Source organism: Micrasema longulum, unplaced genomic scaffold (genome assembly GCF_059751315.1).
Source record: "Micrasema longulum isolate JH-2025_06_02 unplaced genomic scaffold, ASM5975131v1 h1tg000070l, whole genome shotgun sequence".
NCBI lineage: Eukaryota > Metazoa > Arthropoda > Insecta > Trichoptera > Brachycentridae > Micrasema > Micrasema longulum.
Genome location: NW_028277277.1, coordinates 175457 through 202583, shown reverse-complemented (window position 1 = coordinate 202583; position 27127 = coordinate 175457). Strand labels below are relative to the sequence as shown.

Below are 27127 nucleotides of genomic sequence, written 5' to 3'. Positions count from 1 at the left end.
TGTCTAATGCGAAATAATTTCCTGTTTTATTATTATACATAATTCGAATAAATTTTAACATATTCACATGTATATTTGTGTTTGAAATAAATCGCTATTTCCGCTCCACATCAAACACTCATGACAAATTACATTTCCTTATGAATGACTGTTTGTATGGTTCAATCTCGTCATTATTTCCTCAGAACGGCCTTTATTAGGAGATATGTATTAAGCCATTGGCACCTGCCCCATCCGTCGTGCCTCGTGCCTATATATTGAGACTCACTTCATTACCACGTGGAAATATTATTAATCTTTAGAGTTCCGTTATTATAACAGAGTAAGGATTAAATTGATCACCTTGCCATTCATCTTAGAAACTATAATGCCCATTGTATCTAACGCCAAGTTAATTATTGTTGGAACAGTAAACTTAAACTTGCCTGTATTTATATTAAAGTCGGATTCATCTTGCCATGATAATTGATCATTAATTTTATATGCATCATAACATTGTGTTTATTATGATATTTGATCTTACAATGATGTATAGTAATTATTATATAAAAATATATTTATTTATTTTATTTATTTACTTATTTATTTTATTCACAATATATTTGTGTATCATTTATTGACACACAAAAACCAACTCCATGGAACCAAAGTCCTGTGTTGAGTTAGGACGAATATATGCATAACACTTTAACAACATACATATCACCATGTATATTATACAGAACAAAAACATCAATAAATAATACATACAAAATACAATGAAAAAACTAACTCAAATATTTCAAAAACCATTTGTATATATTGTTTCATTTTTAACATTGTTTTAGTAAAAATTATAATTTATTTTTAAGTAGTTATTCACTGGAGAATTCGATTATTATCATTTAATATCTGCTCCCTAGTTTATTTTATTTCATCGGAAAGCCAACAGACATTTATAAATTTATAAGATACAATTATACCATAAATACATATCATAAAGTCCAATTACAGGCTTCCATATTATTTTGGTAATTTAAATGTTGTCACATAAAAATTATACATAACATAAAATAACTAATCATACAAAACTTATAATATTACTAGAAATGTAAATGTAATACATATTATTCAAAATATATCTACTTTTAAATATTGGTCACACAGTTGCACATTATTATATATTATACAAATATAGTTGACCATGCAGTGTACATTTATAATGTGCCTACATACAGAACTTCACATAAAGACGGCATATATTTTTACCGAATTCGGGTTCTGCTATTCCTAGCCGCACTACCAAACTCCCTACTATTTTTAAAACTGATTTTATTATGATAATTATTATCGTAGTCATTTTAAAATATCCAATGAGGAAGTTCAGTGTTTTTTAAATTTATTTTTATTTGTTAATAGACTATTAAACTGAGCCTTTTTATTTTTACATATCGTTTTATCAGCGCTATGATTTTTTAAAGTTTTGTATTTCTGAAATAACTCCGCGTGTGACGTCAGAGGTTCTTCTCTGTCAGTTCTTCCGATTGGTTCGTTTACGATAAGTGAAGCGAATATCCTTCACAGCTCTCATATCATTGATTGGCTCATATGAACCAGTGACGTCGTGTAAAGTAGTGCGTTTTTATTAAAATATTTTTTTCATACATTTTCATGAAACTTTTCCGTATCATTTAATGTTCCAATTTTTACCGCGCGCAAGAAAACATTTCTTGTATCCAATTTCCCGTACGGCTGAAGTTCCTCACTGTAATTTCTTATTACAATCATCGTTTTTTACCACCTCTTCAACTTGGGTTACCTTGTTTTCTTATCGCAAATTTATTGTAAAAATTAGTCGAGAGTATTTGTTCAAAAAATCCACGTATAATTATGAAGCGTTGATAATTTATACTCCTTTTCATGACGTAATAAAGAAATAGTCAGCTTTTTTCTTCAATGAGTCTTGCTACTAACGACTTTTACTTTCAACTTGATGATGTTCTACGTAGATAATTATATATCAATTACATAAACACTATGTATTCGCATGTCTGATTAAAGATTATGTAATTAAGACTTTCTTTTTCTTTGCAGAGTGATGGCGGTCAGCGAATGCATAGATGCCAGTCCAGTCTGTATACTCCTACAATTGCAGCCTAAGGATCAATCGACGTGACAAAATACTCCAGCTATGTCGCTACCGACACAATATATACACACTTTCGTTCTTTACTGAAGATATTTGATAGTGCATCGATCAACACCGAGCCACATACAACTTTCTTTAAATGAAAATCATAAATCGTACTATTCCTTTTCACTTTCAAGATTCTAAATAAAAGTGCTATCTTACTTAGTTTTTATATGTGTTTTTATACATAAAACGTGCCATTTTAAACGGTGTTTATTGTGCCCATTGACCAAAAAAACTAACACTCGATTCACTCAATTGTTTTTTTTGCTCCCAAAACATCTCGTCACTTGATTAGTTCCGGTAAACGCTGAGAATTTTCCCCGGCTTCGACTTGCATTATTTTAAATCACAGACCTTCAGAGCAGAATCGATCTCTCGCAAACGTAAAAAATATATTACCTTCGGAATGCAAAGAGAAATAGATGACAAAATTTACGGTCAATTGTGTGTTCTTGAAAAGTGCTACGTTATTTTTTCGCGCTGAAAACGAAATCCCTTTTTTACGTTTTTGAAACTTTTGTACTAAAATTCATTGATGGAACTTTTTAAGCTCGTGTGTGATAGTTCTTAAATAGAGAGTAATAATTAATTCAGTTGAATTTAACTCCCGAAGTCATCTTAACATTATTTGAACAGTAAAGTGATATATCTAGTTTATTTCTAAAAACGAATTGGATATATTCAACAAATAAATATCATTAATTTAGTTGAATGCATCGATTAAATTAATTATACATTATTTGAACATTGGATTGTCTAATTTATATCCATCAACGTTTGGGTTTGGTTAACGACGACGAAATAATCATACTTCCGAAGTCTCGGCTAGAAAATTACTCTATAATATTAGAACCGTAAAGTGATACTAATTTGTATTCATACGTTTGAACGCGGTTATTTTTAGATATTAAAAATTCTATTAAATTCAACTCCTACAGTTATCTAAACATTGAACAGTGTAGTGGTTTTTTTAATTTATTTTCGTGAATATTTAGACTTGGTTAATTCCTAAGTGTAGTGATCATGGCACATAAAGTAAAGAATAACCACTACGTGGCGACTCATCGGCCGAGTACGGGTTCTGGTAACAGGAGTTCACCAGGGTCGGGAGCATACAATAGAGGTTACTCTACAGATGGGGAAGATTCTCACAGAGCCCCTTCAGACAGAACCCTATCAGAATATATGGTGAGAATGACTTATTATACAATATTACATTAAACTATTTGCCTTGGGGCCAATTGCATGTAAAAATTATCCTAAAAAGCCAACGTTAAATCATTTTCACGTTTTCGTAAAAATAAACTACATGAATAAGGTTTATTAAAGCAGTTTGACGAAAACGTAACAATTATTAAACCTTCAACTTCTTCCTAACTTTTTTGGTGCAACTAACCCTTTATAGTAATTTAACTTTAGTTAAAAATAATTTTACGATCTCCCGTTTTTCAACTTGCTTGTTCATGAAAAACCTTTAGATATTTTGAAATGTGTGCTTCAAAAATAAATAAAAATAAAATATTTAGGGAGTATGAAAGATTGGCTGTTTTCACTTTACAAACATATCATATCATTAATAATTTAACAAATAATTTTTAGTTTTTTGTACGTCTACAGACTATTTACGTTTGTTGGAATGAATTTGGAAAAACATACGAATAACAGATGTTCAAACAAGGGAGAATGGTGAATGTTACACTACTCTGATAATAGTAATCAAAGTAGCGAATTGCATGTGAAAACTTATTTTATTGGTTGGGAAAAAGCCTATATTTCATACGGTAATATTTTTCCTCGTTTTTTCAACAGACCAGCAATGAGCGGTCTAGCCCTCCCGTAGCTCCAACGCGAAAGCATCGCGCTTTGTCTCCCTCAAGAGGTCCCCCCTCGTCACGGGGACCAGACCCTCACCTTACGGACAATGGGTCGGACATTTACGTGACCAGCGCCGCTTACAAACCGCCCTCAGAAATCAGGTAAGCAATTTATTTATTTTTTAAATACTAAAAAGATTTTTTTACTGACAGAATTATTTACCATTAATTGCATTATTCCAGTATTTTTCAATATGTAAATCACCATCAAAGTTCTGCACTCGTAGTAAGTTTAAAAATGAAAAAACAGGAAATCAGATATCTTATCTTATAGTTACGCCTCCTAATTTATCGTAGTATTTATTATTTAATTTATACTTTCAATTAATTTGCTATTATACATGGTGTTTATTAAACCCTGTCACATCCGAAACCACGATGATCAGTATGAGCAAGTAGACATATTAGCACATCAAAATATTTTTTTGGATTAAATATTTTTTTTATTTTTAATATATTAAAAAAAGCAAATAGTTGCTTGCTTCTGCAGGGGAGAAACTAGGGGAGGAGAGGGGGGAGTCTGATACTGCGTCGCGCTCCCCTCACTTCTCCCGTGCAGAAATAAGCAACCATTTGAGTTTTTTAAATAGGCTAATATGTCTTTTTGCCCATACTGATCATCGTGGTTTCGGATGTGACAGGGTTTAAAGAACACCCTGTATATGCATTTTAATAATTTTAAAAGCGACAAATGTATATGAAAAAACACTGATGTAGACAATGCATATTAAAAATAGATTTAAAAATTAATTTTATTGAAAAGATATCGGGTATTGAAAACATATTAACAAACAAGAATAAGAAAAATAATTCGTATATCGCTAGCCTAAAGCAACAGCGAGTTTTATCTCAATCAAATTTTGAGATAATCGTAGTTCTAGGTTTGCAAAGGGTCTGAGAAAGTAGATTATAAATACTTTATTTTTAAATAAGTAAACCATATAACCTCAGTATTTTATTGTTTGAAAACATTAACCATTTAATTTATTTACATATCTGCTTGTTTATATAAAAATTTGAAATATCGGGTTCGATATTGAAAACATTTTCCATATTGACTAATTTATACGAAAATTCGTTGTCTAATTTGTGTGAAAAGAAATGCTATAAATATCTCCTAGTAAAAAAACATAGAGATTTACAAGTTTCAAATTTTATCCGTCGACATTGCACAAAAGGAACTGACCTACATAATTGATTTATTTACAGACTTAAAAGCTCGAAATTATTAAGCAGTGCAAAAAAGTTTTCTGTGTGAAAGATTATCTTAATTTGTATATTTTAACTGACTTAAACCGTAGCAAGATAGTCTATACGTAGTTATCATCTATAAAATAAAAAAAGTTTATTGTCTGTCTTCCGGTCACCTTTTTTATCACCTTTGAATAATTTACGTTAAAGCCAATAAAAAAAAATAGAAAATAAAATATCACACGCAAATACACTCTCTTAAATCTTTTTATCAGTAGGTATACTGTTATTCCTTTTGAATTAATTACATAGATGTATCTAAAATTCATTCGCAAAAAAATGGAGCCATTAAGAATCATGTTGCATTAACTTTTTGCGTAGATTTTTTTTATTAATTCAATATCGTTCTTACACATCTGACCTGGTAGGCTAAAAAAGGCATTTTCACACTATTTTAAAACGATCCTTTGAATTTTTTCTATCTTCAGGCGAAAAATGTGTTAAAGATTCATTATCAACAAAATATTAATAACATCTAGTGGTACATAGAACACTGTATTTTCTATATTATTTACTGAAGTGTATAGTTGTTACATGAACGGAGTGTTTCTACGTAAACTCTTTTTACAATATTTTTTATGGAAATGTTGTTGAAAATCGAACTTGGAACTTCAAGCAATATAACTAATTGTAACTGTTTCGCCACCGCATAGTATTTACAAATTTTATACGAATGCAATATACATACATAAAAAGTTTATTGGCCTAAAATAATTTTAAGGAATCATAAACAATTATTATATTCAATATTTAGAACTTACTACATATAATATACAACAAAATTAGGTTCTTAACTAATTTTTATCCTAGGTTTTATTTTTTCTACTAAATTTTTTTGAGTATGACTGTCATAGAATTAAGAATAGTCCAGAAGGAGCGTAGAATCATATTTGAACACATCGGACTGTGTCCAAAAATCCCCCCACTTTGACCCACTTTGTCTTACTTTTTCCGCGCGTATTCGTAAAGTCGCCGCGTAATGTTGCCTGATGGGAAAAAATATGGTCACAACACAAATGTAAGGTAAAAAGAAAGCGATTTGTTGATTAAAATTGATTGACACAACGGAGTAGATAAGTAAAGGGTCATTTAATAAGAGTAATTGAATTAATGAAATAGGAACTTAAAATATAAAATAAATTTTGTTTGACATAAAACGAATATTTTTATATCATGTTATATTTGGTGTTTTAAAGATAATGTCGGTCAAATGTCCAACACGGCGTTGTTTAATCCGAGTTCCAATTTTCATTAGATGAGCAAAGTAGGGTGAAAAAAATTACTACCCTGGTAACACTAACGAAATGTTTATTTTGTTTTCTTCAACAATCTGACAGTAGGAAAAATAATTCAATTTTTAAGTCTTGCATTTGCTACTTACACATGCATTTGCTAATTACACATCAAATGTGATCCCATCCTGTTTCTTTAAGATCATAGCAGTATTTCTACACTTTAAAACGACACAACACGGCATAGTTGAATTCAAATCGGGAGTTGCGTACTGAGCGACGTCTACAAAGAAACTAATGGGTCAAAACGTAAAACTACTATTTTAAGAGTAGTTTAGTCGCTATTATCACTTTTGTTACGAGTATATTGTATTATTTAAATTTATGTCGCAATGCCATAATTTATGCAAAAAAGATACCGTAAAAAACATGCGAGTCCTGCCTTCATTAATTTATTTATTTATTTGACGCACTTATGCAGTCCATTCTAAAGATGGTAAATACAATTTCTTATAATAAATACAGGCACTAATAAAATAAAATACAACTAAATAAAATTAAAGCTAGGACAAAAAAATAAAAATTACTACCTCAAGACAAGATCCGGTCTATCTTAGTGAATTTTTAAATCTATAAAGACTCACACCAAAAAAGTCCAGATCTTATCTCGAGTTTACAATACGACACAATCGGGACATTAGTTGAGTAGATACCTAACTACTGATGAATCAAATGCAGAAATCTGTAGTTTGACTTCACAATTGTTTATTTTCAAATAGTAATTACGTTTTGAAGTGCTATACCGAAAAAATAAGCATACAAGACCTATTGTAGATCGGGCCGGATATTGTCCGAAGGCATTTAATTCCCCTTTGCACTTACGTGTTATTTAAAAACAGTACCTAATCAACATTTCTAATACTAAATTCATTGTTAAATTGATTTTTACTAAATAACGGTAGTGAAAAGCTTTTATTCGAGTGCATCAATACAGAAAAACTCTATCGGTTGGTAATTTCGACTTGTTTGTATATCTTAATTCTGTGATTGACGTTTTGGACTTTAAAAATGAATTGCCCATGGTGAAAAGCCACCAGAATTATTACTGTAAACTTATAAACTGTACCAAACTTATAAATTGGTTTATAAGTGAAGAGATAATTAGGTCGTAGGTTTTTTAAATCTACATACATTCATTTCTTTGTGGTCAAATAACTATTATAATCAAAATGCGTTTATTATGCGATCGATTTTAGAAAATAAATATGGCTTTGTTCTCCAATCAATGAATATCTCATAACGATCATTTAGAAACGTAAGTGAAATATAAATACTATCACTTAAACTATAAATTGATTAAGGGGCAGTGAGTCCCACAAAAAGTTTAAAGTTAAATATTTTAATTAATGTGGTTGTAAATTAAATAATTTTACTAATCAACTAAAAAATGAACAATAAAATTCAATAAATTCCTTACACGTATGAAATCAACCTGGATCCCATTATGTGTGTCTATTATAGTTATTTGTCTTTGTTTTTTTTTTTCTTTTCGTTTCCAGTTTTATAATAACTGTCTTTTTCGTTTTAGTAGAATATGTACGTTAAAAATAAACGTAAGTTTTTAAAAATAAAATAAAACAAACAAGATTTCTTCCTTTTTTTTAAAAATGAGCAAAATGAGTTGCGTGATAAAAGTGTGATATCATCATTCGCTTTCCGCACACATGGTACATAGGGCACTACATTAGTACACCATTATACCCCTATCATCATCGTAATGCAGCGCTCATATATCAAATGAAGGTTAGATGATCAGTCTGACGCTTCAGTTACCAGTCCAGAAACAGTGAAATATTGCAGTGTTAAACATGGTAGATAAACGCTCCAACCACTATAAAACATCATCATCATGAGCTCGATAGTCCTGGGTGGGCCTTGGCTGCATCCAGGAGTCTCCTCCTTTCTTGCCGGTCTGCTGCCCTTCCTCCCCAGTTCCTCACTTTCAACATTTTCGTATCAGCACTTATGCAGCCCATCTATCGCATTTTGGGCCTTCCTAGTCTTCGTCGCCCCTGTGACACAAAAAGAGTTACTCGGTCTATGGGGTTCTCATCGTCCATTCTAATAATATGGCCAGCCTCCCTCAAGCGCCCCACCTTGATGGAGTGGATTACATCTGGCGCTCCGTAGATTTCATATAGCTACTACTTCAATACGGGGCGAACTTATCCCACTGGAATTCCATTTTCAGGATTTTTACCTAAAAGTAGCCATCACGTCGAAAACACTCGTCCAGAGTTCCGGTTCTATTTCACACTGTATTCTTAATTTCTCCTGGACACAGAAAATGTAACTATGATAAGACAACCCATTTCATTTATTGTTATGTGAACGCAACGATTATTAAAATATTTAAATGAGAAACTTACAAGATCCGATTCAAATACCTATTTTTTTTCATATTTTTTTAAAATAAAAAAATACATTTAAAATACATTTTCAAGCACCACAACAGGCCAGAAGGCCCAATTACAGTGGAGAGTTACAACACAGAATACCCAGGCTAGTGAAAACTCACAATTAAATTTTTGTGTTCTCACCGGGAATCGAAGCCGGAACCTTCCATGCGTGAGTCAAGCGTCTTGACCACTACACCACGGAGGCCACTGTAGTACAGGGGTTCCCAAAGTGTGCGCCGTAGAAAGTAAAGAGGGGCGCCGTGAGTCGATCCTCTATCATTATCCGAAACATCACAAGAACAAAAGAGCCTCGTTGAACTCTCTTGCGACAACAGCCTCAAAACTAGATTCACCAGTTCCGATTTATCATTTATCATTTATTTATTCATGTATATGTACATTACAAAATGGAATATCTTAATTCATACATATAGAAATAATTAAAATAATTAGGTATGTATAAAAAAAAACACATTCGTATACATAATATCCAAAGAATAATATGTTAAAAAAGTAAGAGAATCTTGTAACGAAAAACTCCCTCAGAGACGTGAAAAATGTCAATGTCCAAAGTGATATTGTTCAACATAGAGATAGCCTTTGGTGGAGTTTTGGTTATTGATTCAAAATGAATATCCAAATTTATTTAAAAATTTTAATTCCGTTTGCCACATCATACATATGTATGTGAAGCTGGATTTTCAGCTGTAGCTGTAATCAAGAACAAATATCGCTCAAAGATCAATGCGGAGCAAGAAATGAGAGTAGCAGTCTCGAGTCTTATTCCCCGCTTTGAAAAACTGTGCGGAAATCATTAATCTCACCCGTCACATTGATTTGAATGAGTAACTATCGTATTTTTTTTCCTTAAGTCTTTTTTGATGTTCTCTGTTTCAATTCTGATTTTTTATAAATATAATAAAACTCAATTTTAAATTGTGGATGTTTGAATTTTTGTGCCTATCTACCTAACTACTATTATTGTAGGTGCCTATTTCTTTCGACTATAATATATATAGTCACTGTATCTATTCCAAATAGCTTACTAATGTAGGGCGCCGTGACAAAATACTTAACTTGTAAGTGCGCCGCGGCTGAAAAGATTGGTTCCCAATCTGGTATAGTATACGGACAGCGAAGTTTAGTCACCTATTTACAGAATCGAGAGTCTTCAACGGCTTGCCACAGAAGCTCGGGGAGAAAAAAAAATGGAAATAAAAATATGGATAATGTAGCAATTAGTGGAAGATTTCATTTATAATATAGGGCTTTACTTGTAAACCTAGTATAGTGGTAAAATTTTCTACGATTATACCTAGGTATAACTTTATACTGGATTTATAAGTAAGGTCCATAGGGTGGTTCAACTGAAAAAAAAGGTAATTCCTGCCTCGACACGGAGTTACCTAGTGAGGCGGGTAATGAGAAAATGAAATATCTTGTGCAAAAAAATGTAATTTATAATTCATATTACACAAACAAATTAACCATCACGCCTTTTTCTGTGAGGGTAGGCAGAGAGCATAGAACCTCATATCACTCTGTCTACATACATACCTTGACCTTGTACATTAATACATCTTTTCATGCACGCATGGCGATTATTCCAACTTTTTCCATGCCAATCTTCAAATATTTGTTAGATTTGGTCATGCTATGTCTTTGTCGGTCTTTCTTCGTTTTGACATCCATATACCTACATTCGCATAGAAAATCCTTTTAACCGTTCATTCACCGTCTATTCATTTTCTATTGCAATATCATTCAGCCTGCTTTCATCCTTTTTCTCAATTTCCATACCTCACTCCCAAAGATAAGGATCGGAACCAGGACTGTGAACTCCACTGTGAACTGCTAATTTTGCCTTTTAAATTTTATGAAAAATAATTTGTTGTTAATATTGTTGATTCCTCTTTATGCTGCTGCAGATATCCTAATCGACATTCTAAACACATCCTGTGGTCTTGTCCTTTTCCCTCTCTCTATGATTACCGAATAGAACTTCTCGCTACTATCCGTGGTCCTGTTATAGGTCATGTAAAATTTACAGATCTGGTGGCATCCAAAAATAATTTCATAAAATAAAGGCTTTTGTAATGTAATGTATTTATTTAGTTAGTTGTACAAAAATAATTTCATTTAATATTTATTACAAATGCATTTTTTCATGTTTCCCATTCTTCATCTGATTAAAGTATTTAAGCAACTTCGTGTGAGTCATCTCTCTGTTTTGGAAATATTTGTTAGTTTTCTTAAACCTATATTTTTTTGTAGGTATGATATTGTCCATTACTTTCATCACAGAACGATCTGCTTTATAATTTACTTCGCGTACTGATGTTTCATTATTCCAATATTTTTGTTCTATGTTCTATACATATTTTTTCTTCGCTATAATTTTGTTTTTGCCTCTTTCAAAAAGTTTTGTAATCGTTTTAGCCAATTGATGATGTCGAATCAATTTAACCCCAGTCAGTGAAGAATTTACTTCTCTCTTTTTTTCAACCTAATGAAGAGCATATTATGTACTTCTGGATTACCTTCTTTCAACATAAAGATGCTAAGGCTACCCGATTACAGGGAGCTGCTTCGGGCAGCTTTTCTCGTTCGGCAACGAGTAATGCTTCCGTGTATGTGGGCACCGCCAAGGAAACGAGTATCCTCAGATGACGTGTGTGGTATGTGGTGGGCAAGCTCCTTATTTTGCCTCTGGCGACAAACATTTATTTAAAAAGGTTGGTTTTAGTGCACCCTGTTCTCAGGATTACCCCTCCTTTTATATTTTTTAGTCTTTCCATCCATAGTATATTTACTACCCGGATACATACATTTATACACAAATACATTTATTTATATTTTTATGTTCTTTAGCTATTTTATTTTCTATTGAATATTTTAATTTAAGTCAAGATTTAAACGTCACTATCTAAATATTTAAGTAGTTCCTTTATCCTTTTTATTTTCTTTCCGTGTTAATTTTTATATTATTTATTTCGTTAATCTTTGTTTTTAACTTTGTATAAAATCGTAAGTTTCAATATGTCCATGTACTTGTAATATTTTCTCAAACTGAATGGTCTAGGTAGGAAAAAATTTCCTTAAGGCAATATGCCCGCCCTTAAATGTTTATAATTTGCATATGTATAAAAAGTGTTAAATAAATAAATATGCTTTTTAACTTGAATTATAAAAATAAATATTTTTTTTTTGGTTGATTGAAAGAAATTGCCATTTGGCAATAAGCCCGCCAATTTTTAATTAACATTATTTACAAAAAGTTGAATATTTTTTTTTAAATAAAAAAAAATAAAAATAAGATTTTATTACAATTTTTAAAAATCCATGTATTTATTTAATAAATTTTATTTAACTTTTTTCACTTATTTGAATTTAAACTCTATTTGATGCAACTTGCTCTAAATCAATTATTTACGTCGATGATATCTCTAATTGTACAGAGTAGGTACTAACTAGTAACTAGTAATTAGGTACCTACATTAAGTCTTAGTATAACACACTTTTTGCTTAATTATTGTATTGAGAAAAATAGTTCATTCTCAGTGCACGATTCTTCTGCGTGTGTAAAGCTTTGTACGGTCGTTGCAGAAATCGCTCCTAGGAATGTGATTGTTTCCAAATGGCGCTGAGGAAATGTTTTGAGAAAACACCAGCTCGCGATTGGCTACACCCAAATAGGCTACACGTTCCACGCTTAAACTCGCAGTTCTAGTACATATAACTTTAGATAGATCATATTTCCCCTCCGAGCACAGCTGATTTTACGAAATCGATACCTCAGCAGAGGCGGATACAGATATATATGTACCTTAGAAGATAAAACACGGGAGTCTACTTTTTGCCGTTTTGAAGTTAAAAATGCAGAAATTATCGCAAAAAACTTTTTTTACGTGAACAAACCACCAAATTCCGCTTTCGTTATAAAAATTCTTTTTTAAGTTGAAATAGAAATATAAAGTCCACTTTGTTTCAATGCAAAAAAAAAATAGTAGTCTCGGATATGCTATTTTGTATATTTGCTGAAAAATGACCTTAAATTAATCTGCAAACTAAAATATTTTACCATTTTGTCCGGTTTTAAACAATTAACATATTACAACAGAGATGAAGAACATTTAAGAGAAGGTGATATAGAAGTCTAGGCATCTACAGGACTTATGACCTGTCAATGACTGGTTTAAGTGGCCACTTTACACACTGTGTAACATTCACCATTCTGCTTATATTTGAACATCTATATTCCTTCAATTCTTTCATTGAAGGAATATAGATGTTCAAATATAAGCTCTGGTCTTCTGGTCTCTTCTGATGGTCTCTTCTGACTACTGATACACTATTTAAAAAAATATATATTGTACATAAAAGTTCTTTATAGGTTGAAATTACTTCATTTGCTTCAAAAGTGATGATATTTTGAAAATCGCACAATCACAAAATCTTGTTTCCTGAACATTTCATGCAACGTGACTTCTGTGGTTTATCCTTTAAGGTACAGATATATTGTAAAGGTAATAGGGTATTTTCACAAATTAGAAATATCGTTGATTTGATTTTTACGATTCGAGTAATATAACTATCAATGTATAAAAAATAGTGTTCACTTATGATATTCGGTTTTAAAAACGAGCACATTGAAGTTTTTTTAGCATCACACGACATGCGCGCCGAGCGCGTTTCTAAAAAACATTGAATACAAGTATGGCGCTGTAACGTAATACGTGCCGTACATAGGGCGCGAAACATCTAGTTTTTAGGTAATTCAAATTAAACAGATTTTAAACCATTTTGGAAAATTTATCCGCCGTCGCACGGATAAAATAATAATACCTTTACCATCGTAACTTTTTGGTTATTTAAAAATAATAAATTCGAAAAATCGTGGAGAGACGCTGTCTTTAGTAAAACTCCGCAGTTAGTAATTTTGATAGATACTATCAATATTTTTTTTGGTTATTTCCAAGCATAAAAATAATTTGTTATGCAAACTAGAATTTATTTTACATAATATCTATCCTTAATTTAAATTGCTCACCTGATATTCTTATTTCCTTAAACTTCTAAAAAACAGTATTTAAATTGACAACCTTCCGGCCAACTTTTATCAACCTTTCGGGCCAACATTAGTAGTTTTTCAGGCCTCTGGTAGTCAGCCTTTAAACAAAGTTGGTCTTTCTTTGCATAATACTCAAAGTCCCTTTGACATATTTGTAATATTTCCCAAAATTAAATAACAACGCGAAGATCCGGTGATGCAGATTTGCGATTGTCCTCATACAGCGTGAATCTGTTTTGTTATGCATGATAAAAAGGTTCTTTCGCGCATGGCGTGGCACTTATTAGATGCTATCTCTTTTGCACTTATGCATGTTTTTGCTCTGTCTGCAACATATTTTGTCTTAGATTTAACCTGTATCAGAATCTTACCGTGCAACTTCTAAAACATAATCTCGATTCACTATTGTACAGTTCTTGACTCAGGTTGACTTAGATTTCTACTACAATCTCAAGTCTCCCGAGGGTGAATGGAGAATAACTCGGAACAATCGCATTCTAGCGAACTAACCCAGAAATAGATATATTCAATTGATTCAAATTATGAAACCTTTCACTGCAATATTTCCACTGTCCCAGTAGCTCAATCACAAATAACTACCGACGTGCTTAAAAATATGCTTAGCATTTGAGCGATCACAATGAACAATAATGAACATGCTTAAGTTTTCGCAGTCATAAGTCAACGCGTGTGTAATCTCTAAGTCAAAGCTCGTGTCGGTTTGTTATTTGTTTTCCTCGTAAGTAAGTACAGCTCATCGGTGTTTACTTTTAAAAATAATGCAACATATTGCATTTGCAAAATAGTAAGAAGTATCTAATACAAAAAAGTAAAAATTAAATTACAATTACTATGGCAACTGCTTTGCTTGACATTTGGTTTGCCAACCGCCGGCTATATGCAATAAATAGCATGATAAATAATAAACAAAAATAGCAGTTTTTGAATATTTTTTATATTTACACTGGTGAAATTCAAACATGTGATTGCGCAGCAGGGTTGTACATCGCGAAACGTAAATATTTTTACATTTAATATTAGATATTCACGGATGTTTCATTGTGATCGCGAATACGATAAACAACCATGGTGAGAAATTTTTATCACTTCGTGTATTAGCGCGTCGATAGTTATTTTTGATTGAGCTACTGGATTGACACCTGAAGCTTAAGACTAATCACTTTACCGTCTGTAAACATATGTTTTTGCTTTGTGATTGTTTAATGTATTACCAATTATTTTCCGTATCAGGCTGTATTATTCCTTAATTAATAAATATAATAATTAATTAATTGAACAATCGAGAGAGTGACTAACATTAAATACCTTGGCAGTCAAATCACTTCTGATCTGGATCCGGATAAGGAAATAAGATGCAGAATAGAAATAGCACGATCAGCATTCAATGGCATGAAATCATTCTTCTGCAGTGATAGTCTTAATTTAAAACTGAGACAGAGGATGGTCAAGTGCTATGTGTGGTCAATACTGCTCTACGGGGTTGAAACATGGACTCTCAAGGTAAACTCCATGAACCGATTAGAGGCTTTTGAAATGTGGCTTCACCCGAGAATGCTGAGAATCCCGTGGACAGATTTAGTGACCAACGTAGAGGTGTTGAGACGAGCCAGTGCCGAAAAAGAACTACTGTCCTCAATAAAACAGAGAAAACTCGCATATCTGGGCCATATCATGCGCGGGAGCAAATATACGCTTTTACAGCTGATTATGATGGGAAAGATCGAGGGAAAGCGTGGAGTTGGAAGGCGACCGATGTCCTGGCTGAGAAGCATCCGCGACTGGACGGGAGTGCGCGGGGTCGAGGCGCTGTTCCAGTTGGCGCAGGACCGGAATGCCTACTCTAGCGTGATCGCCAACGTCGGGGAGACCTGATATAGCACAGAAAGAAGAATAATTAAGAATGTGTTTAATCAGAAAGGAAAATGTAGTAGATTGTATACTTGTAGCCAAAACACATTATTTTATTATTTTTAGTATATACTAATAAGATATTCATTCAATAAATAATATATTCTTAAGTACAAACGATCACATCAATGGCATTCATTTACCTACTCTTTATCCGACCGCTCCCCATTGTTATCGATGACACGATTACAATAGATCCGTGAAGTGTAGAAAGTAAATTGCAGAGGTCTGTAATTATAGTATTCATAAGAAAACGTATGAAAAATATTTCACACTTACCACCATGAGAACGCTGGCGTTTATTTAGGTACGTTATTTATTTATATTTTATGTGGGAATAATAATTATTTTAAAATCATAGTTGTAATTATTGTTTTAAATATATTTTTTTTGTTTGTATTATTTAATTTGGTACTCATTCTTATTTGGCATATTATTAATTACTCCTATTTCTCCTATATATGGCAAATTAATTATACTAGAATTAGAATTTAAAATGTTCTATTTTAAAATACTTATTGCCCACATAAAATAAATTCGATTAAAAAAATTAATTATATTTTTTAGATTATCAGAAAAACTAAATTTTTCATCGGTCCATTGACCAAATGATTGTTTAGAGTCATGTTTTTTTTTATACACGCCTTCACTCGTTTGCGAGTGATTTTGGCTCTTAGAAACAAGAATAAGAAATTTAAAGAATATACGCTTCAAAAAACGACAAAAAAACCATACCCACGAAAAATTCAATATAATGTGAGGTAGTTAAAATCGGTGAGAAAGAGTTATGTGACAGTAAAATATTATTACTGTCTTAATTAAACGTAAACATAACATGAAATTTTGGACCAACGGTAAAGAGGGACATTCAATTAGACTTATAATTTAAATTTGGCAAATAATATTAAACAAATTCAAATATTTTTATTATTTGTCCTTAAGAATTTAGTCAGAAGTAAATAAGTATCCAAATAATTCTGGGTAGAGTCATGTTAGAAAATAAATTTCAATAATAAAAATACATAGATATTCTTTACAAAATTGTATTAAAGAATATAAACAATTACAAATACAAGTATAAATATCAGTAATTACATTTTTTACAACCGTTTTGACAGCGGCATAAACACGTGGATTTCTAGGTAACCGCGCCAACTTCACGCGGTTGGAACAATAACCTTAAACGACCGTTCTTAACAACGTATTGAAGTCATATAGTTGAAATTTCTATGGGCGGTATTGGAAATATGACCCTTAAAGCGACTGGTTAATATATCAACCAGTTTCGGCCTTTGCCATATAAAGGGTTAAAACAAATATTTAACATCGACCCTGCCAGGAATTCAATCCGGGACCTCAAGCATGGTAGGTGAATGTGCCTAATACAACACTACGAAACTGACTTAATCACAGTCGATTCCGACTTAATCCCAGTTGAAAATACTCTTTCACACACATAACTGTATTCTTCACCCACCTGGACAGAATATGTATCGTTGGTGTGTAATAATTCAATAACTACTCGAGAAATATTGAGAAATTATTGTTATATTAAATACGAACAATTTTTCTATTTTCATCGATCAGCCATCTCAGTTATTTTTTACATTGTACTGTTGGTAATAAAAAAGTTTTTTAAAATTGAGCAAAAAATGCATTATTTGAACACAATGAACTATGAATTAAGTAACAAAAACATATTACACACTTTTATACAAAATAATTACCAGGAAAACTCAATCTGGTGATCTGTCGGTACACTGCAAAAACTGACTAAGTAGAAAGAAAATATATTTTTGACATACATATTCAAAGATACAACTTTGGCATTTAAATTAAACTGGCGCATGACCCCTATGGCGTACTGGCTAAAATAATCGCTTCAATGGTTTGTATTTCCGCTAATATCACCATGTGTTGAGGTTCGGACGAGGTGTGAAGAAATACCTCGTCCCGGAGGAGGAAAACTCAAGAGAGTAAACTGAATTGTTGAGAGGGAAGGTTGCACAACTTCACTACCCTGCTGTTGTGATGAGGCGTGACGTGGTGCTGGAACCTGGTAGAGAATCTGGCAGTCGTGTGACGCTTGCACAGCTTGTGTATGGAGCTGGGGGTCTGGTCAAGTCAGGTTCACGTCCCGTAGTTCTGTTAAACTGCCGACGAACAGTCAGCAGTGAACGTCATGGACGCCGGGAACCTGATGCCTTGTAAAGTAGGCAAGCGTGATTAAGGCTCTCAGGAGGCATCCGCAGTATATGGCCCAGCCACCGTATCGCCTTCGATTGATGACAGTTGTCACTGGAGTTTGCTGCGTCCGTTTTCGTATTACTTCATTCCTCATAAGTAAACCCACCACACACCCATGATTCTTCTGAGACACCTAATCTCAAAACTCAGTATTTTTCTGTTTTGGACTCTAGTCAGGTGCCACGATTCGCATCCGTAAAGGAAAATAGGTGCCATGCATGAGTTATATCGGCGGCATTTGGTTTATAGTAAATATCTGATTTTCAGTCAGCCTTCATACTGTTGAACGTGACGCCTGCTACTCCTAGCCGCACTCTCCGTTACTTTTGAAAGCTGCCATTTTCTATAACATGTACTCCCACGTATTTGAAACTTTCGAACCCTTTAACCGAGTCAAGAAATTTTGAGCATAAAGCACGATGTGTTACACAGTACGTGGGTTTTTGTAATATTGATTTTTAAACCCATGCATGCGGAGTACATATTTAGCTTATCCACAGTGACCTGAAGACCCCCGATTGAATCGTCAATTACAACCGCATCATCGGCATACTCGAGTTCGCAGGGTTTTTGGGTGGGGAAGATGGACATTTCTCGATCTAGTGGAATTAACTTCCTATGGATGAAGTCCATAAGGATTATAAAAAGTAATAGTGGGGACGCAAACTTGGCGAACTCCGGTGGTGACCTCAAACTTATATGTGATAACATCGTATCTGACTCGGCATTCGCTACTTGGTTGAAGGGCTTTAATAAGTTTGATTAGTTTTAGAGGCATCCCACATGCTTCTAGTAATTTCCAGAGTGTAGGTCTATGCGGACTATCAAGCGACATATTTTTCGTAATCTACGAAGCACATAGCCAAGGAACTATTAATACAAGGATAAGAACAACAAAATCAACGAATTCACTTAAAATGAAATGATCTATCAGGGTATAATCAATTATACATACCTTTAATATTCGGAGTGGTGATGTTCCCGTATATACAATCAAAATGTTTTTTTTAAACGTATATAAAAAATATCTTTATTTTATTCACCAAAATGAACGTAGGCGTTTTTTTATCTATAATTTAACTAGGCAAAAGGTTTTTTTATTTCAATTATAAAGGACAACATTTTTTGTAAAGATTAGCGTTTTTGTAGATTTTTATTCAAGGGGATTTTGCAATATACCGATGAATTATAAATGGCGTTATCTTGGTAAGTTCGTTTAAGACGATCCCAGTAATTATAAAAATTGGATATGACGTCATTTATAGTCTCATCTCTCGTACCAAGAACAATAGCGAGAGTTTAGAAACTGATGTATGACGAAGCGGAGAAATAATAAGGCTTCGCTGGTATACGAGTATCACATACATACATAATACATATGCATGTGAATATAAACTAAAAAGGCAGTGTATTACAAATATGGCATGAAAATACTGATTATCATCACCGGTGACACTGTCATGTGTCATGTGTAATCACGAAAATTTCCGTGATTTTCTAGTTCATTGATGCACTAGTTAAAAACACTTAAAACAAATCTTATGTGTTGTTAAATTTAGAAACGAAAGAAGTAACATGCTAAAAAATTCAGCCTCATGTTATCAGCCCTTTGAGCCTCGTTTTATCTTTCCCGGGTGAATGAGATGTTTTTTTTTGATATAAAAAGTAGCATGTAACACTTCTCAGCTCTTTGACTATTCCTATGCAAAAAATCACGTCGATCGGTTCCTCTGTTGCAACGTGAAATGAAAACAAAAAACAATCAAACACACTTTCGTATTTATAATATTAGTATGAATTACTTTTTATTGATTTTTATGAAACCTGCACTTTATTTTACAATTGTATTTCAGATAAATTCGGGTAAGTTTGATTATATTTTTTAATTTGTGTACTATACAAATGAACATATCTCCTAAAATGTTTAAAAAATATATAAAATAACAAAGAGAGATCAGTGCAATTATTCAACTAAAAATGTAACTCCTACTACACAAAGTAAAACAACATTAATTTCAACAACAAGCAACAAACAGGGAAATATAGAAAGAAGTATAAAAATCGAAAAGTGCGTGAAATAATTCAGCTAGACGAATCTCACCCACCCCACATCAATAAAGGTTTCAGCTCATTTTCAAGTTTGAGTTGAGGAAATTTGGATGTTTAAACTTAGGTAGAATTTGAAATATTACACAATGTGCAAAGTGACTTAAATTATTTATGTTCAAGTAACATGTATTTTTGGCACATATATATACTTTATATTTGTATAATAATGATTTTTAATTTCTTACATTTAATTGGCTAGGCATTTATAATTAAGTAGTTTTAGATTTTTTTTATGTTATTGTTTTAGATAGAATCTCAATCTTAGAACAGGCTGAGCCATGTTAGGTGGAGACTATCATAAACAGAGAACACTCCGTTTTCATTTTATATTAATTCGTTTTTATACATACATACATAGATTCCCTGTTATTAAATATGTATACTAATTTTATGCAATAAATTTATAATATAAAATTATTTTATAAAATTTAAATGAAATTTTTAAAAAGCAATCGATGAGCCCTTTAAATGCCTAGACTCCCACGTTCCCTTCTTAAAAAAGTAATTTTACAAAACAATGAAATAATCGATAATATAATACATTTTAATTGGCAGGAGTGCTATATTAAATTAGTAAATAAAATAATTATCCTGTGCACAATATTTTTTTGATTTTTTTGCAATAAAATAATGATTTATAAAAAAATAAAAACAGTTGTAAAACTTATCTGAATTTGCAATAATTAATTTTGTAATCAATTTGATCGATTGCGAAAATCAACATTAAACTTAATAACGAACCGAACGGTTAATAAAATACAACATTAAGAAACGTTTATTGGCCGTTTTCATTATTTCTTTCAAATAAAATCGATTGTAAGCATCCGTTAAAATTAAACAGAAGTGAATAGAATGGCTCGTTCATGTTCTTGCAGCAAGGAAACTGAATTATGAGTTTCTGATGATTAGTAGTTCTTCTTAACAGTCATCAATTATGTGCCTCGATTAAACCGGACAGTTATGGTGTGTTGGATTAATTTTCTTTTGATAATGAAGCGAAATAATTTATTGTTTTTACTTACGCGTACTAGCACCTAGTATTATATTACCTTCTATGCACGGTATCCAGGTGTGAACGTTGGCCTTTTGGACTTTGTATTTCGTGCAACTATTTGTTTCATTGAAAAGGTTTATTATGCATTGATTAAAGATTAATAACACTGAATTGAATAAATAGGCACCAGACTGTTATTAAATATTGTTGATTTTTATTGAGTTTGGCGAAAATAGCGAGAATGCCAGCAAACACCGATGTCCCAATTATGTCGCATTGTAAATTTGAAACCGGATCTGTACTTTTTTGGTGTGTCTTTTTAGATTTAAGCAACAACTAAAATAGACCAGGGCCTCGATTATGATGGGAAGATAAAGACGTCATACCTTTACCTTGACGGTATGGTTGAAGATAAATTCCCTCTAGTGATTATCAAGATATACTACCGACCCCCCACCTTCAAATTTTGGGTAGGTACATCGATATGAATCAAGGGGAAGCGTACGTCACGGTACACATATCTACTCTCTAAAATGACATAGCTTCAGTATGACGTCATAGTTGAAGATAAAAGTCTCCCGACCGACTACAAAGGTATAGTATCGATACCCCCCACCATCAAGTTTTGATGTACCTAAGTACATCATTTTATAACGAGGAGTCTAGGACCCCTCGATACGTTTATCTACGCATTAAAAGTGTCAAAGATTTTGTTCCACCGAGCAATTTTTCCTTTAATTATGATTTAGTAAAAACTTTAAGCGTTTTGAGGTAGGCACTTTTTTTCTTAAAAGGTTATTAAAAATATGAGAGAGAAATGAGTAAGTTTTGAATTCGAGTTGAATTCCGACATAACTGTCACTTTAATAAAACGAACGCCTAGATATGAAAGTAATGTCGCTAGGTTCTCTCCTATTAACAAATAAGAATATCTAGGCGTCAGACACAGATTATATGCGTCAGAAAGTTACCACTCTAAAAAAATAATTTAGTTATTATATTTTTTCCAACTGTTATTATCTTTCCGAGTGTATGTATCGAGACGTTATAGGAGCCAGCTTTGTAGTCGATCGGTACAGATCGGTAGATACATACAGACGATCGCTAAGCGTGCCGTCTGGGTGATTTCCAAAATTCATGCAAAATTCATGTTCCAGCGAGCATTTTTTGCTTGAATTGGAATTTATTGGAGTTTATAATCGCTTTGAAGTTAGCGCTTTTTATTACCTATATAACCTACATAAAAAAAATTAACTAAATGAGTCCGTAAATAAATAAATAATAAAAAGAACATGTTTCCGGGTTCGTAGGTATATCTTACAAGAAAATTATGTAATTTTTTTAAAACGCATCAATCACAGATGATTCATTTGAATGAAAATAGTCGAATCCATTCAATTACTTAACTTATTCGAATGAAAGTCCGAATGCAGTAATTCATTCAAAAGAATTAGTAAACAAACGAATGAGTAAATTAATGAGTGAATGAAATTAATGAATTAACGGAACGAACGAACTAATGGATTAAATGTATTATTTGAAAATTCGAATAATCTAGGGGGGAAGGTCAATCCCCACAGATCTTAGAATCCGTAGCCCCCCCCCTTCATAGATTTACAACCTCCTTAATGCTTTTGAGTGACCATAGGCCACAATATCATCCGGAATACCGGTACTGAATTATTCATTCGATTAATCATTTATTCAACTACTAACCATTTGATTTATTCGATTATTTTCATCTCTAGTATAAACCTCAAAACTAGCTAATAATTATATCTAAGCATGTCTTAATTCCTCTTTTTAGTTACTCTGTGAAACTATTATTAATATGCTCTCTAAAGAATTAAGTTACCAGGCTTACATAAATTCAAGAATATTTTAGTGACATTCAACAATAAAAAAGTACTCTACAGTTCTCCTTAGAACAAGTTATCTTAGTGAGGAGCACCCTTTAATATTCTAAATAATAAGGGGAATGATGATGAGAAAATCACACAAAATAAATATTTGGTTAAGTGAAAAATGAGTGCTGCAAATATAATTTTTATGAATGTACCTAACTTTCTTCCGAATTATTTCAAAAACGTTTTTTTCACATATTCGTCTTTAAATCGACAATCATTATTGTTTCAATACCGTCGGAATATGAATGCGGCGATCAAAGTAGGTTTATAAAACGATAATGCATAAATGCATTAAAGTAGATGCAACTAGGGATACGTACCCATAGAAAATACAGGTATTATACACATTGACAATGACTTTCTAAGGTTAGCGACGAGCGTTCGTGTCCCAGTAGTATAGTGGTACATTACAAAGCATAATGATGCACATTGCACACTATAACATGTCATATACCTAACCCATATGGTTTGCACGATAGAGCATGCGCATGAGTGACTAGATACTATCAAAGCTTTTTGTCGCACAAGTAATCTATTATTTATATCAACGAACCGATTCTTATTAAAATGGGGGTCAGTGCTCCTGACGTTATTGCGACCTGTGTAGATCTATTGTGACGGGTCCCCGTAAATTAGCTGTCGCCCTCCAATACCAGGTCCTTAAGGAGCCTGGCCACTGAGTGGAGGTCAACTGTTCTCTAATTGCTCTCCAAATCTCACCCTCCAAGCTCAGATCCTTAAAGTATCGGGCTTTTAGGTAGGGGGCAAGTGATCTAACATCCTCAGGTTTAACCAGTGATCCTACCTAACCTCACCTACATCTAGAAGTTTCAGAAAGGTTCATTCCAGCAAGGTGTTTATTCAATCAGCAGTGTCCTATAAGAGTTTTAGCGACAACCCTATATTGTGGAGTTTTATTTGCGCAACAAATTAATAGAGAAATCCATTTGTTTACATGGTTTAAACATTTTAACATTGTGATTAAAATGTATTATGATATTTTATCTACGACCAGAGACTGCTATATAAAATTATCAATAAGTTTGATTCGTCGAAATGAATTAGTCTACTTGAGCAAGTAAGCACCGTGTCTCCTCCAGACCCACTTAGACTGTCTGATATTTCCTATATTTTAAACTTTAAAACTAATTAGCGGAATAGGGAAATATCACATACTACGAATACCGATAAAAATATATGAAATGGATTTAGAATAATTAATTGTATTTTCAAAATCAATATGCATATTGTGGAGAAATGTTTTCATACATAAATTTAATAAAGATTTTTTTGAATACATTACTAGAAAAACGCGACATGTTTGACCTTGATAGTTGTGACTTCAAGATTCGTGACAATGTTCTAAATAAATTTGAATGGTCGGGAACATATAAACATGAATCGTGACGTATTAAGGGCGTGGCTCATGGAATGGCCGTTTTTAGAAAAGGGTTATATTTCTCTATAGTTATACCATCCCTTGCATTTGAATTTTGATTAGTCTAGATTAATTTGAAACTCCATACAGAATAGAATAGAACTCACAAACTTGATTTAGAATGACATAAAAATGACTTTTTGTTGTCTTTTGTTAAATCTTTGCGAATTTATAGATTGAAAAAAAAACCAATCCACCTATTTTTCAAATCAAATGACAACTGTCAGAGCTAAACCCGTAATTTTAACTATAAGAAATAATTATAGCTGTCACAAAACGATGATGTAAAACAATATTTCGATATTGTGATAAATTGTGATGTGACTGGAATGATATTTTTAACATAAGTTATACTTGGTTGTTACATATGAAATTCTTTTGTTTTCTAGTTTTCTTTTTACAATTTGTGTGGTATGAGAAACACTTGAATTGGAGATGAATCAGTATGGGAAAAAGCGTAATGAATTCATGTTTACAGCAGTGCGTAAGCGTAAGGTAGTGCTATCCCAGCAATAAGTGGGTCAGTTGCATAATGTGTTCGTTGTTAGCACATCGTCTGCACTGCATCCAATTAAAATGGCGGAATTATATACCAGACAATTCTCTCACATGTGATGCAATAAACGAGTAGTTTAACTCTTGGGAAAACTTTTTACGTTATGTGTAGGATATCGTTTTACGCTTTGTTTTGTCTGAAACGCGTACAAGATGGCTAATTATCTCTTTATAGTAAATTAACTCGAGGTTTTTTATTTATACGGTCAATTTTACTATAGAAAATTGCACAAAACACCGGTTTAAATGTCTAAATTGTTTTTTTTTCTATTTATTTATTTATTCTCACTTTTCAAATCAGGCGAATATGTTGTTTATTTTATTTTTTAAATGCCTTTACACGTTTGTGGATAATTTTGGCTCTTCTTATTAAACAAGAATAAGAGAGTTAAAGAATGTTTAAGAATGAATAATTAATTTAAAAGTTAAAAAATAACTTTAAACAACGTCAAAAAAAACCTACCCTGGAAAAAATGTATAATGTGAGATGTTTAGAATCAGTATTAAAGAGTTATATGGTTGTGCATAATAAAAATTGATTGTACATAAGAAAATTTAAGCAATAAAATATCAAACAAAGAAAAAACAAACTAAACATGGCAATTAGAAATAAAGATTGCATTTATTTCAACATAGGTACGTATGATTGAAGATAATGTTTTTCAAATGCTATGAATTGAAATTGACAGAACAAAAATATATTATATTTGTTTTTTTAGTGATAGCGTGAAGGAATATAATTTATTACTAAAATACCCAATACTAGGTTAAATTTTAATTCAATTCTTTCAAATCGAACCATTCTGCATAGGTATATTTGAACATCAATTCTAAAACATCGAATACCTTTTATTTTAGTTGATAATTTCCATGCATTTTAGGTAATTGTTGTGACAGATATAACTGCATGTAAAATCTAATTACGAATAACACATATGAAGATGGATTATCACTTATAAATATTACCCTGTGTGCTTATTTAAACTTTCTTTTATTTATTACGCACAAATAGTATGAGAAAACAAGGTTTACTGTTATGAAAATACCTCCACAATTCTCCCGATAGGTTCCTCATTAATATGTATGGCTGATGAAGAGATCCTTGTATGGTACACCTCCTCATTTACATAATGTTGAGATTTGAATACAAGACACTTCTTACTGAAAGTGTTGCAAAAACAAATATGAGTATGATTTTATCTGAACGGAATATACAATTATCGTGCGTAATCCTCTAACATTCTGATAATAAACAAACAGGTGTATCAGATGCCTTTTTATTTATCAGTAATATTTTGAATATGCTCACATCTTAAAAATGTTAATTACTCCCTTTAAAAAAAACAATATTTCAACTGTTTTTATAATAATGATAAATAATATTGAATAATGGTAAATAGTATTGATAGTAGATAAATCAATAATATTATCCTTTTTCCCTTCCCTTATTTTCACAATCCTGTCCTTTTCTTCGCTCCCTTGAAGTATTCTTCATTATATATATTTGATTTATTTAGTTTATATTAAACTCAATTTTATTTGGCACAGACAAGTTTAACACTCTGTATCATATTTGACCTGTGTGCTTACTAGATTTATATACCTATCTTTGATTATGTAAATCATAAACTAGCTTCTGTTGTTCCAATAAAAATATAGTAATATAACAATGGGATTTTTTGTTCCATTATTCCGAGATAAATCCTCAAATAATTCATTGGCCGATTAAGTAACAAAAAATATAGCAAAGAGTTTCAACATAATGTTAAATTACTCCTTAATTACCATTCCAGTTGCAAATAAACTCTGTTTCATGCCTTTATCGTGCACAATAAAAGTATGTATCTAAAATTCTAATAATATATCGTCATCATTTGTATTTACGGTA

General features: G+C 32.1%; 1 protein-coding gene across 1 annotated transcript in view; it reads left to right on the top strand.

Annotated features, from left to right (window-relative positions):
• The window catches only part of LOC148285004 (uncharacterized), a 254759-nt gene that overhangs the window by 185273 nt on the left and 42359 nt on the right, over nucleotides 1–27127 (top strand). The window contains exons 4-5 of the mRNA XM_088231574.1: nucleotides 2074–3361; nucleotides 3983–4149. Of these exons, the coding sequence (XP_088087700.1) occupies nucleotides 3197–3361; nucleotides 3983–4149 (332 nt within the window). The 5' untranslated portion in view covers nucleotides 2074–3196. The remainder of the gene's footprint in view (nucleotides 1–2073; nucleotides 3362–3982; nucleotides 4150–27127) is intronic.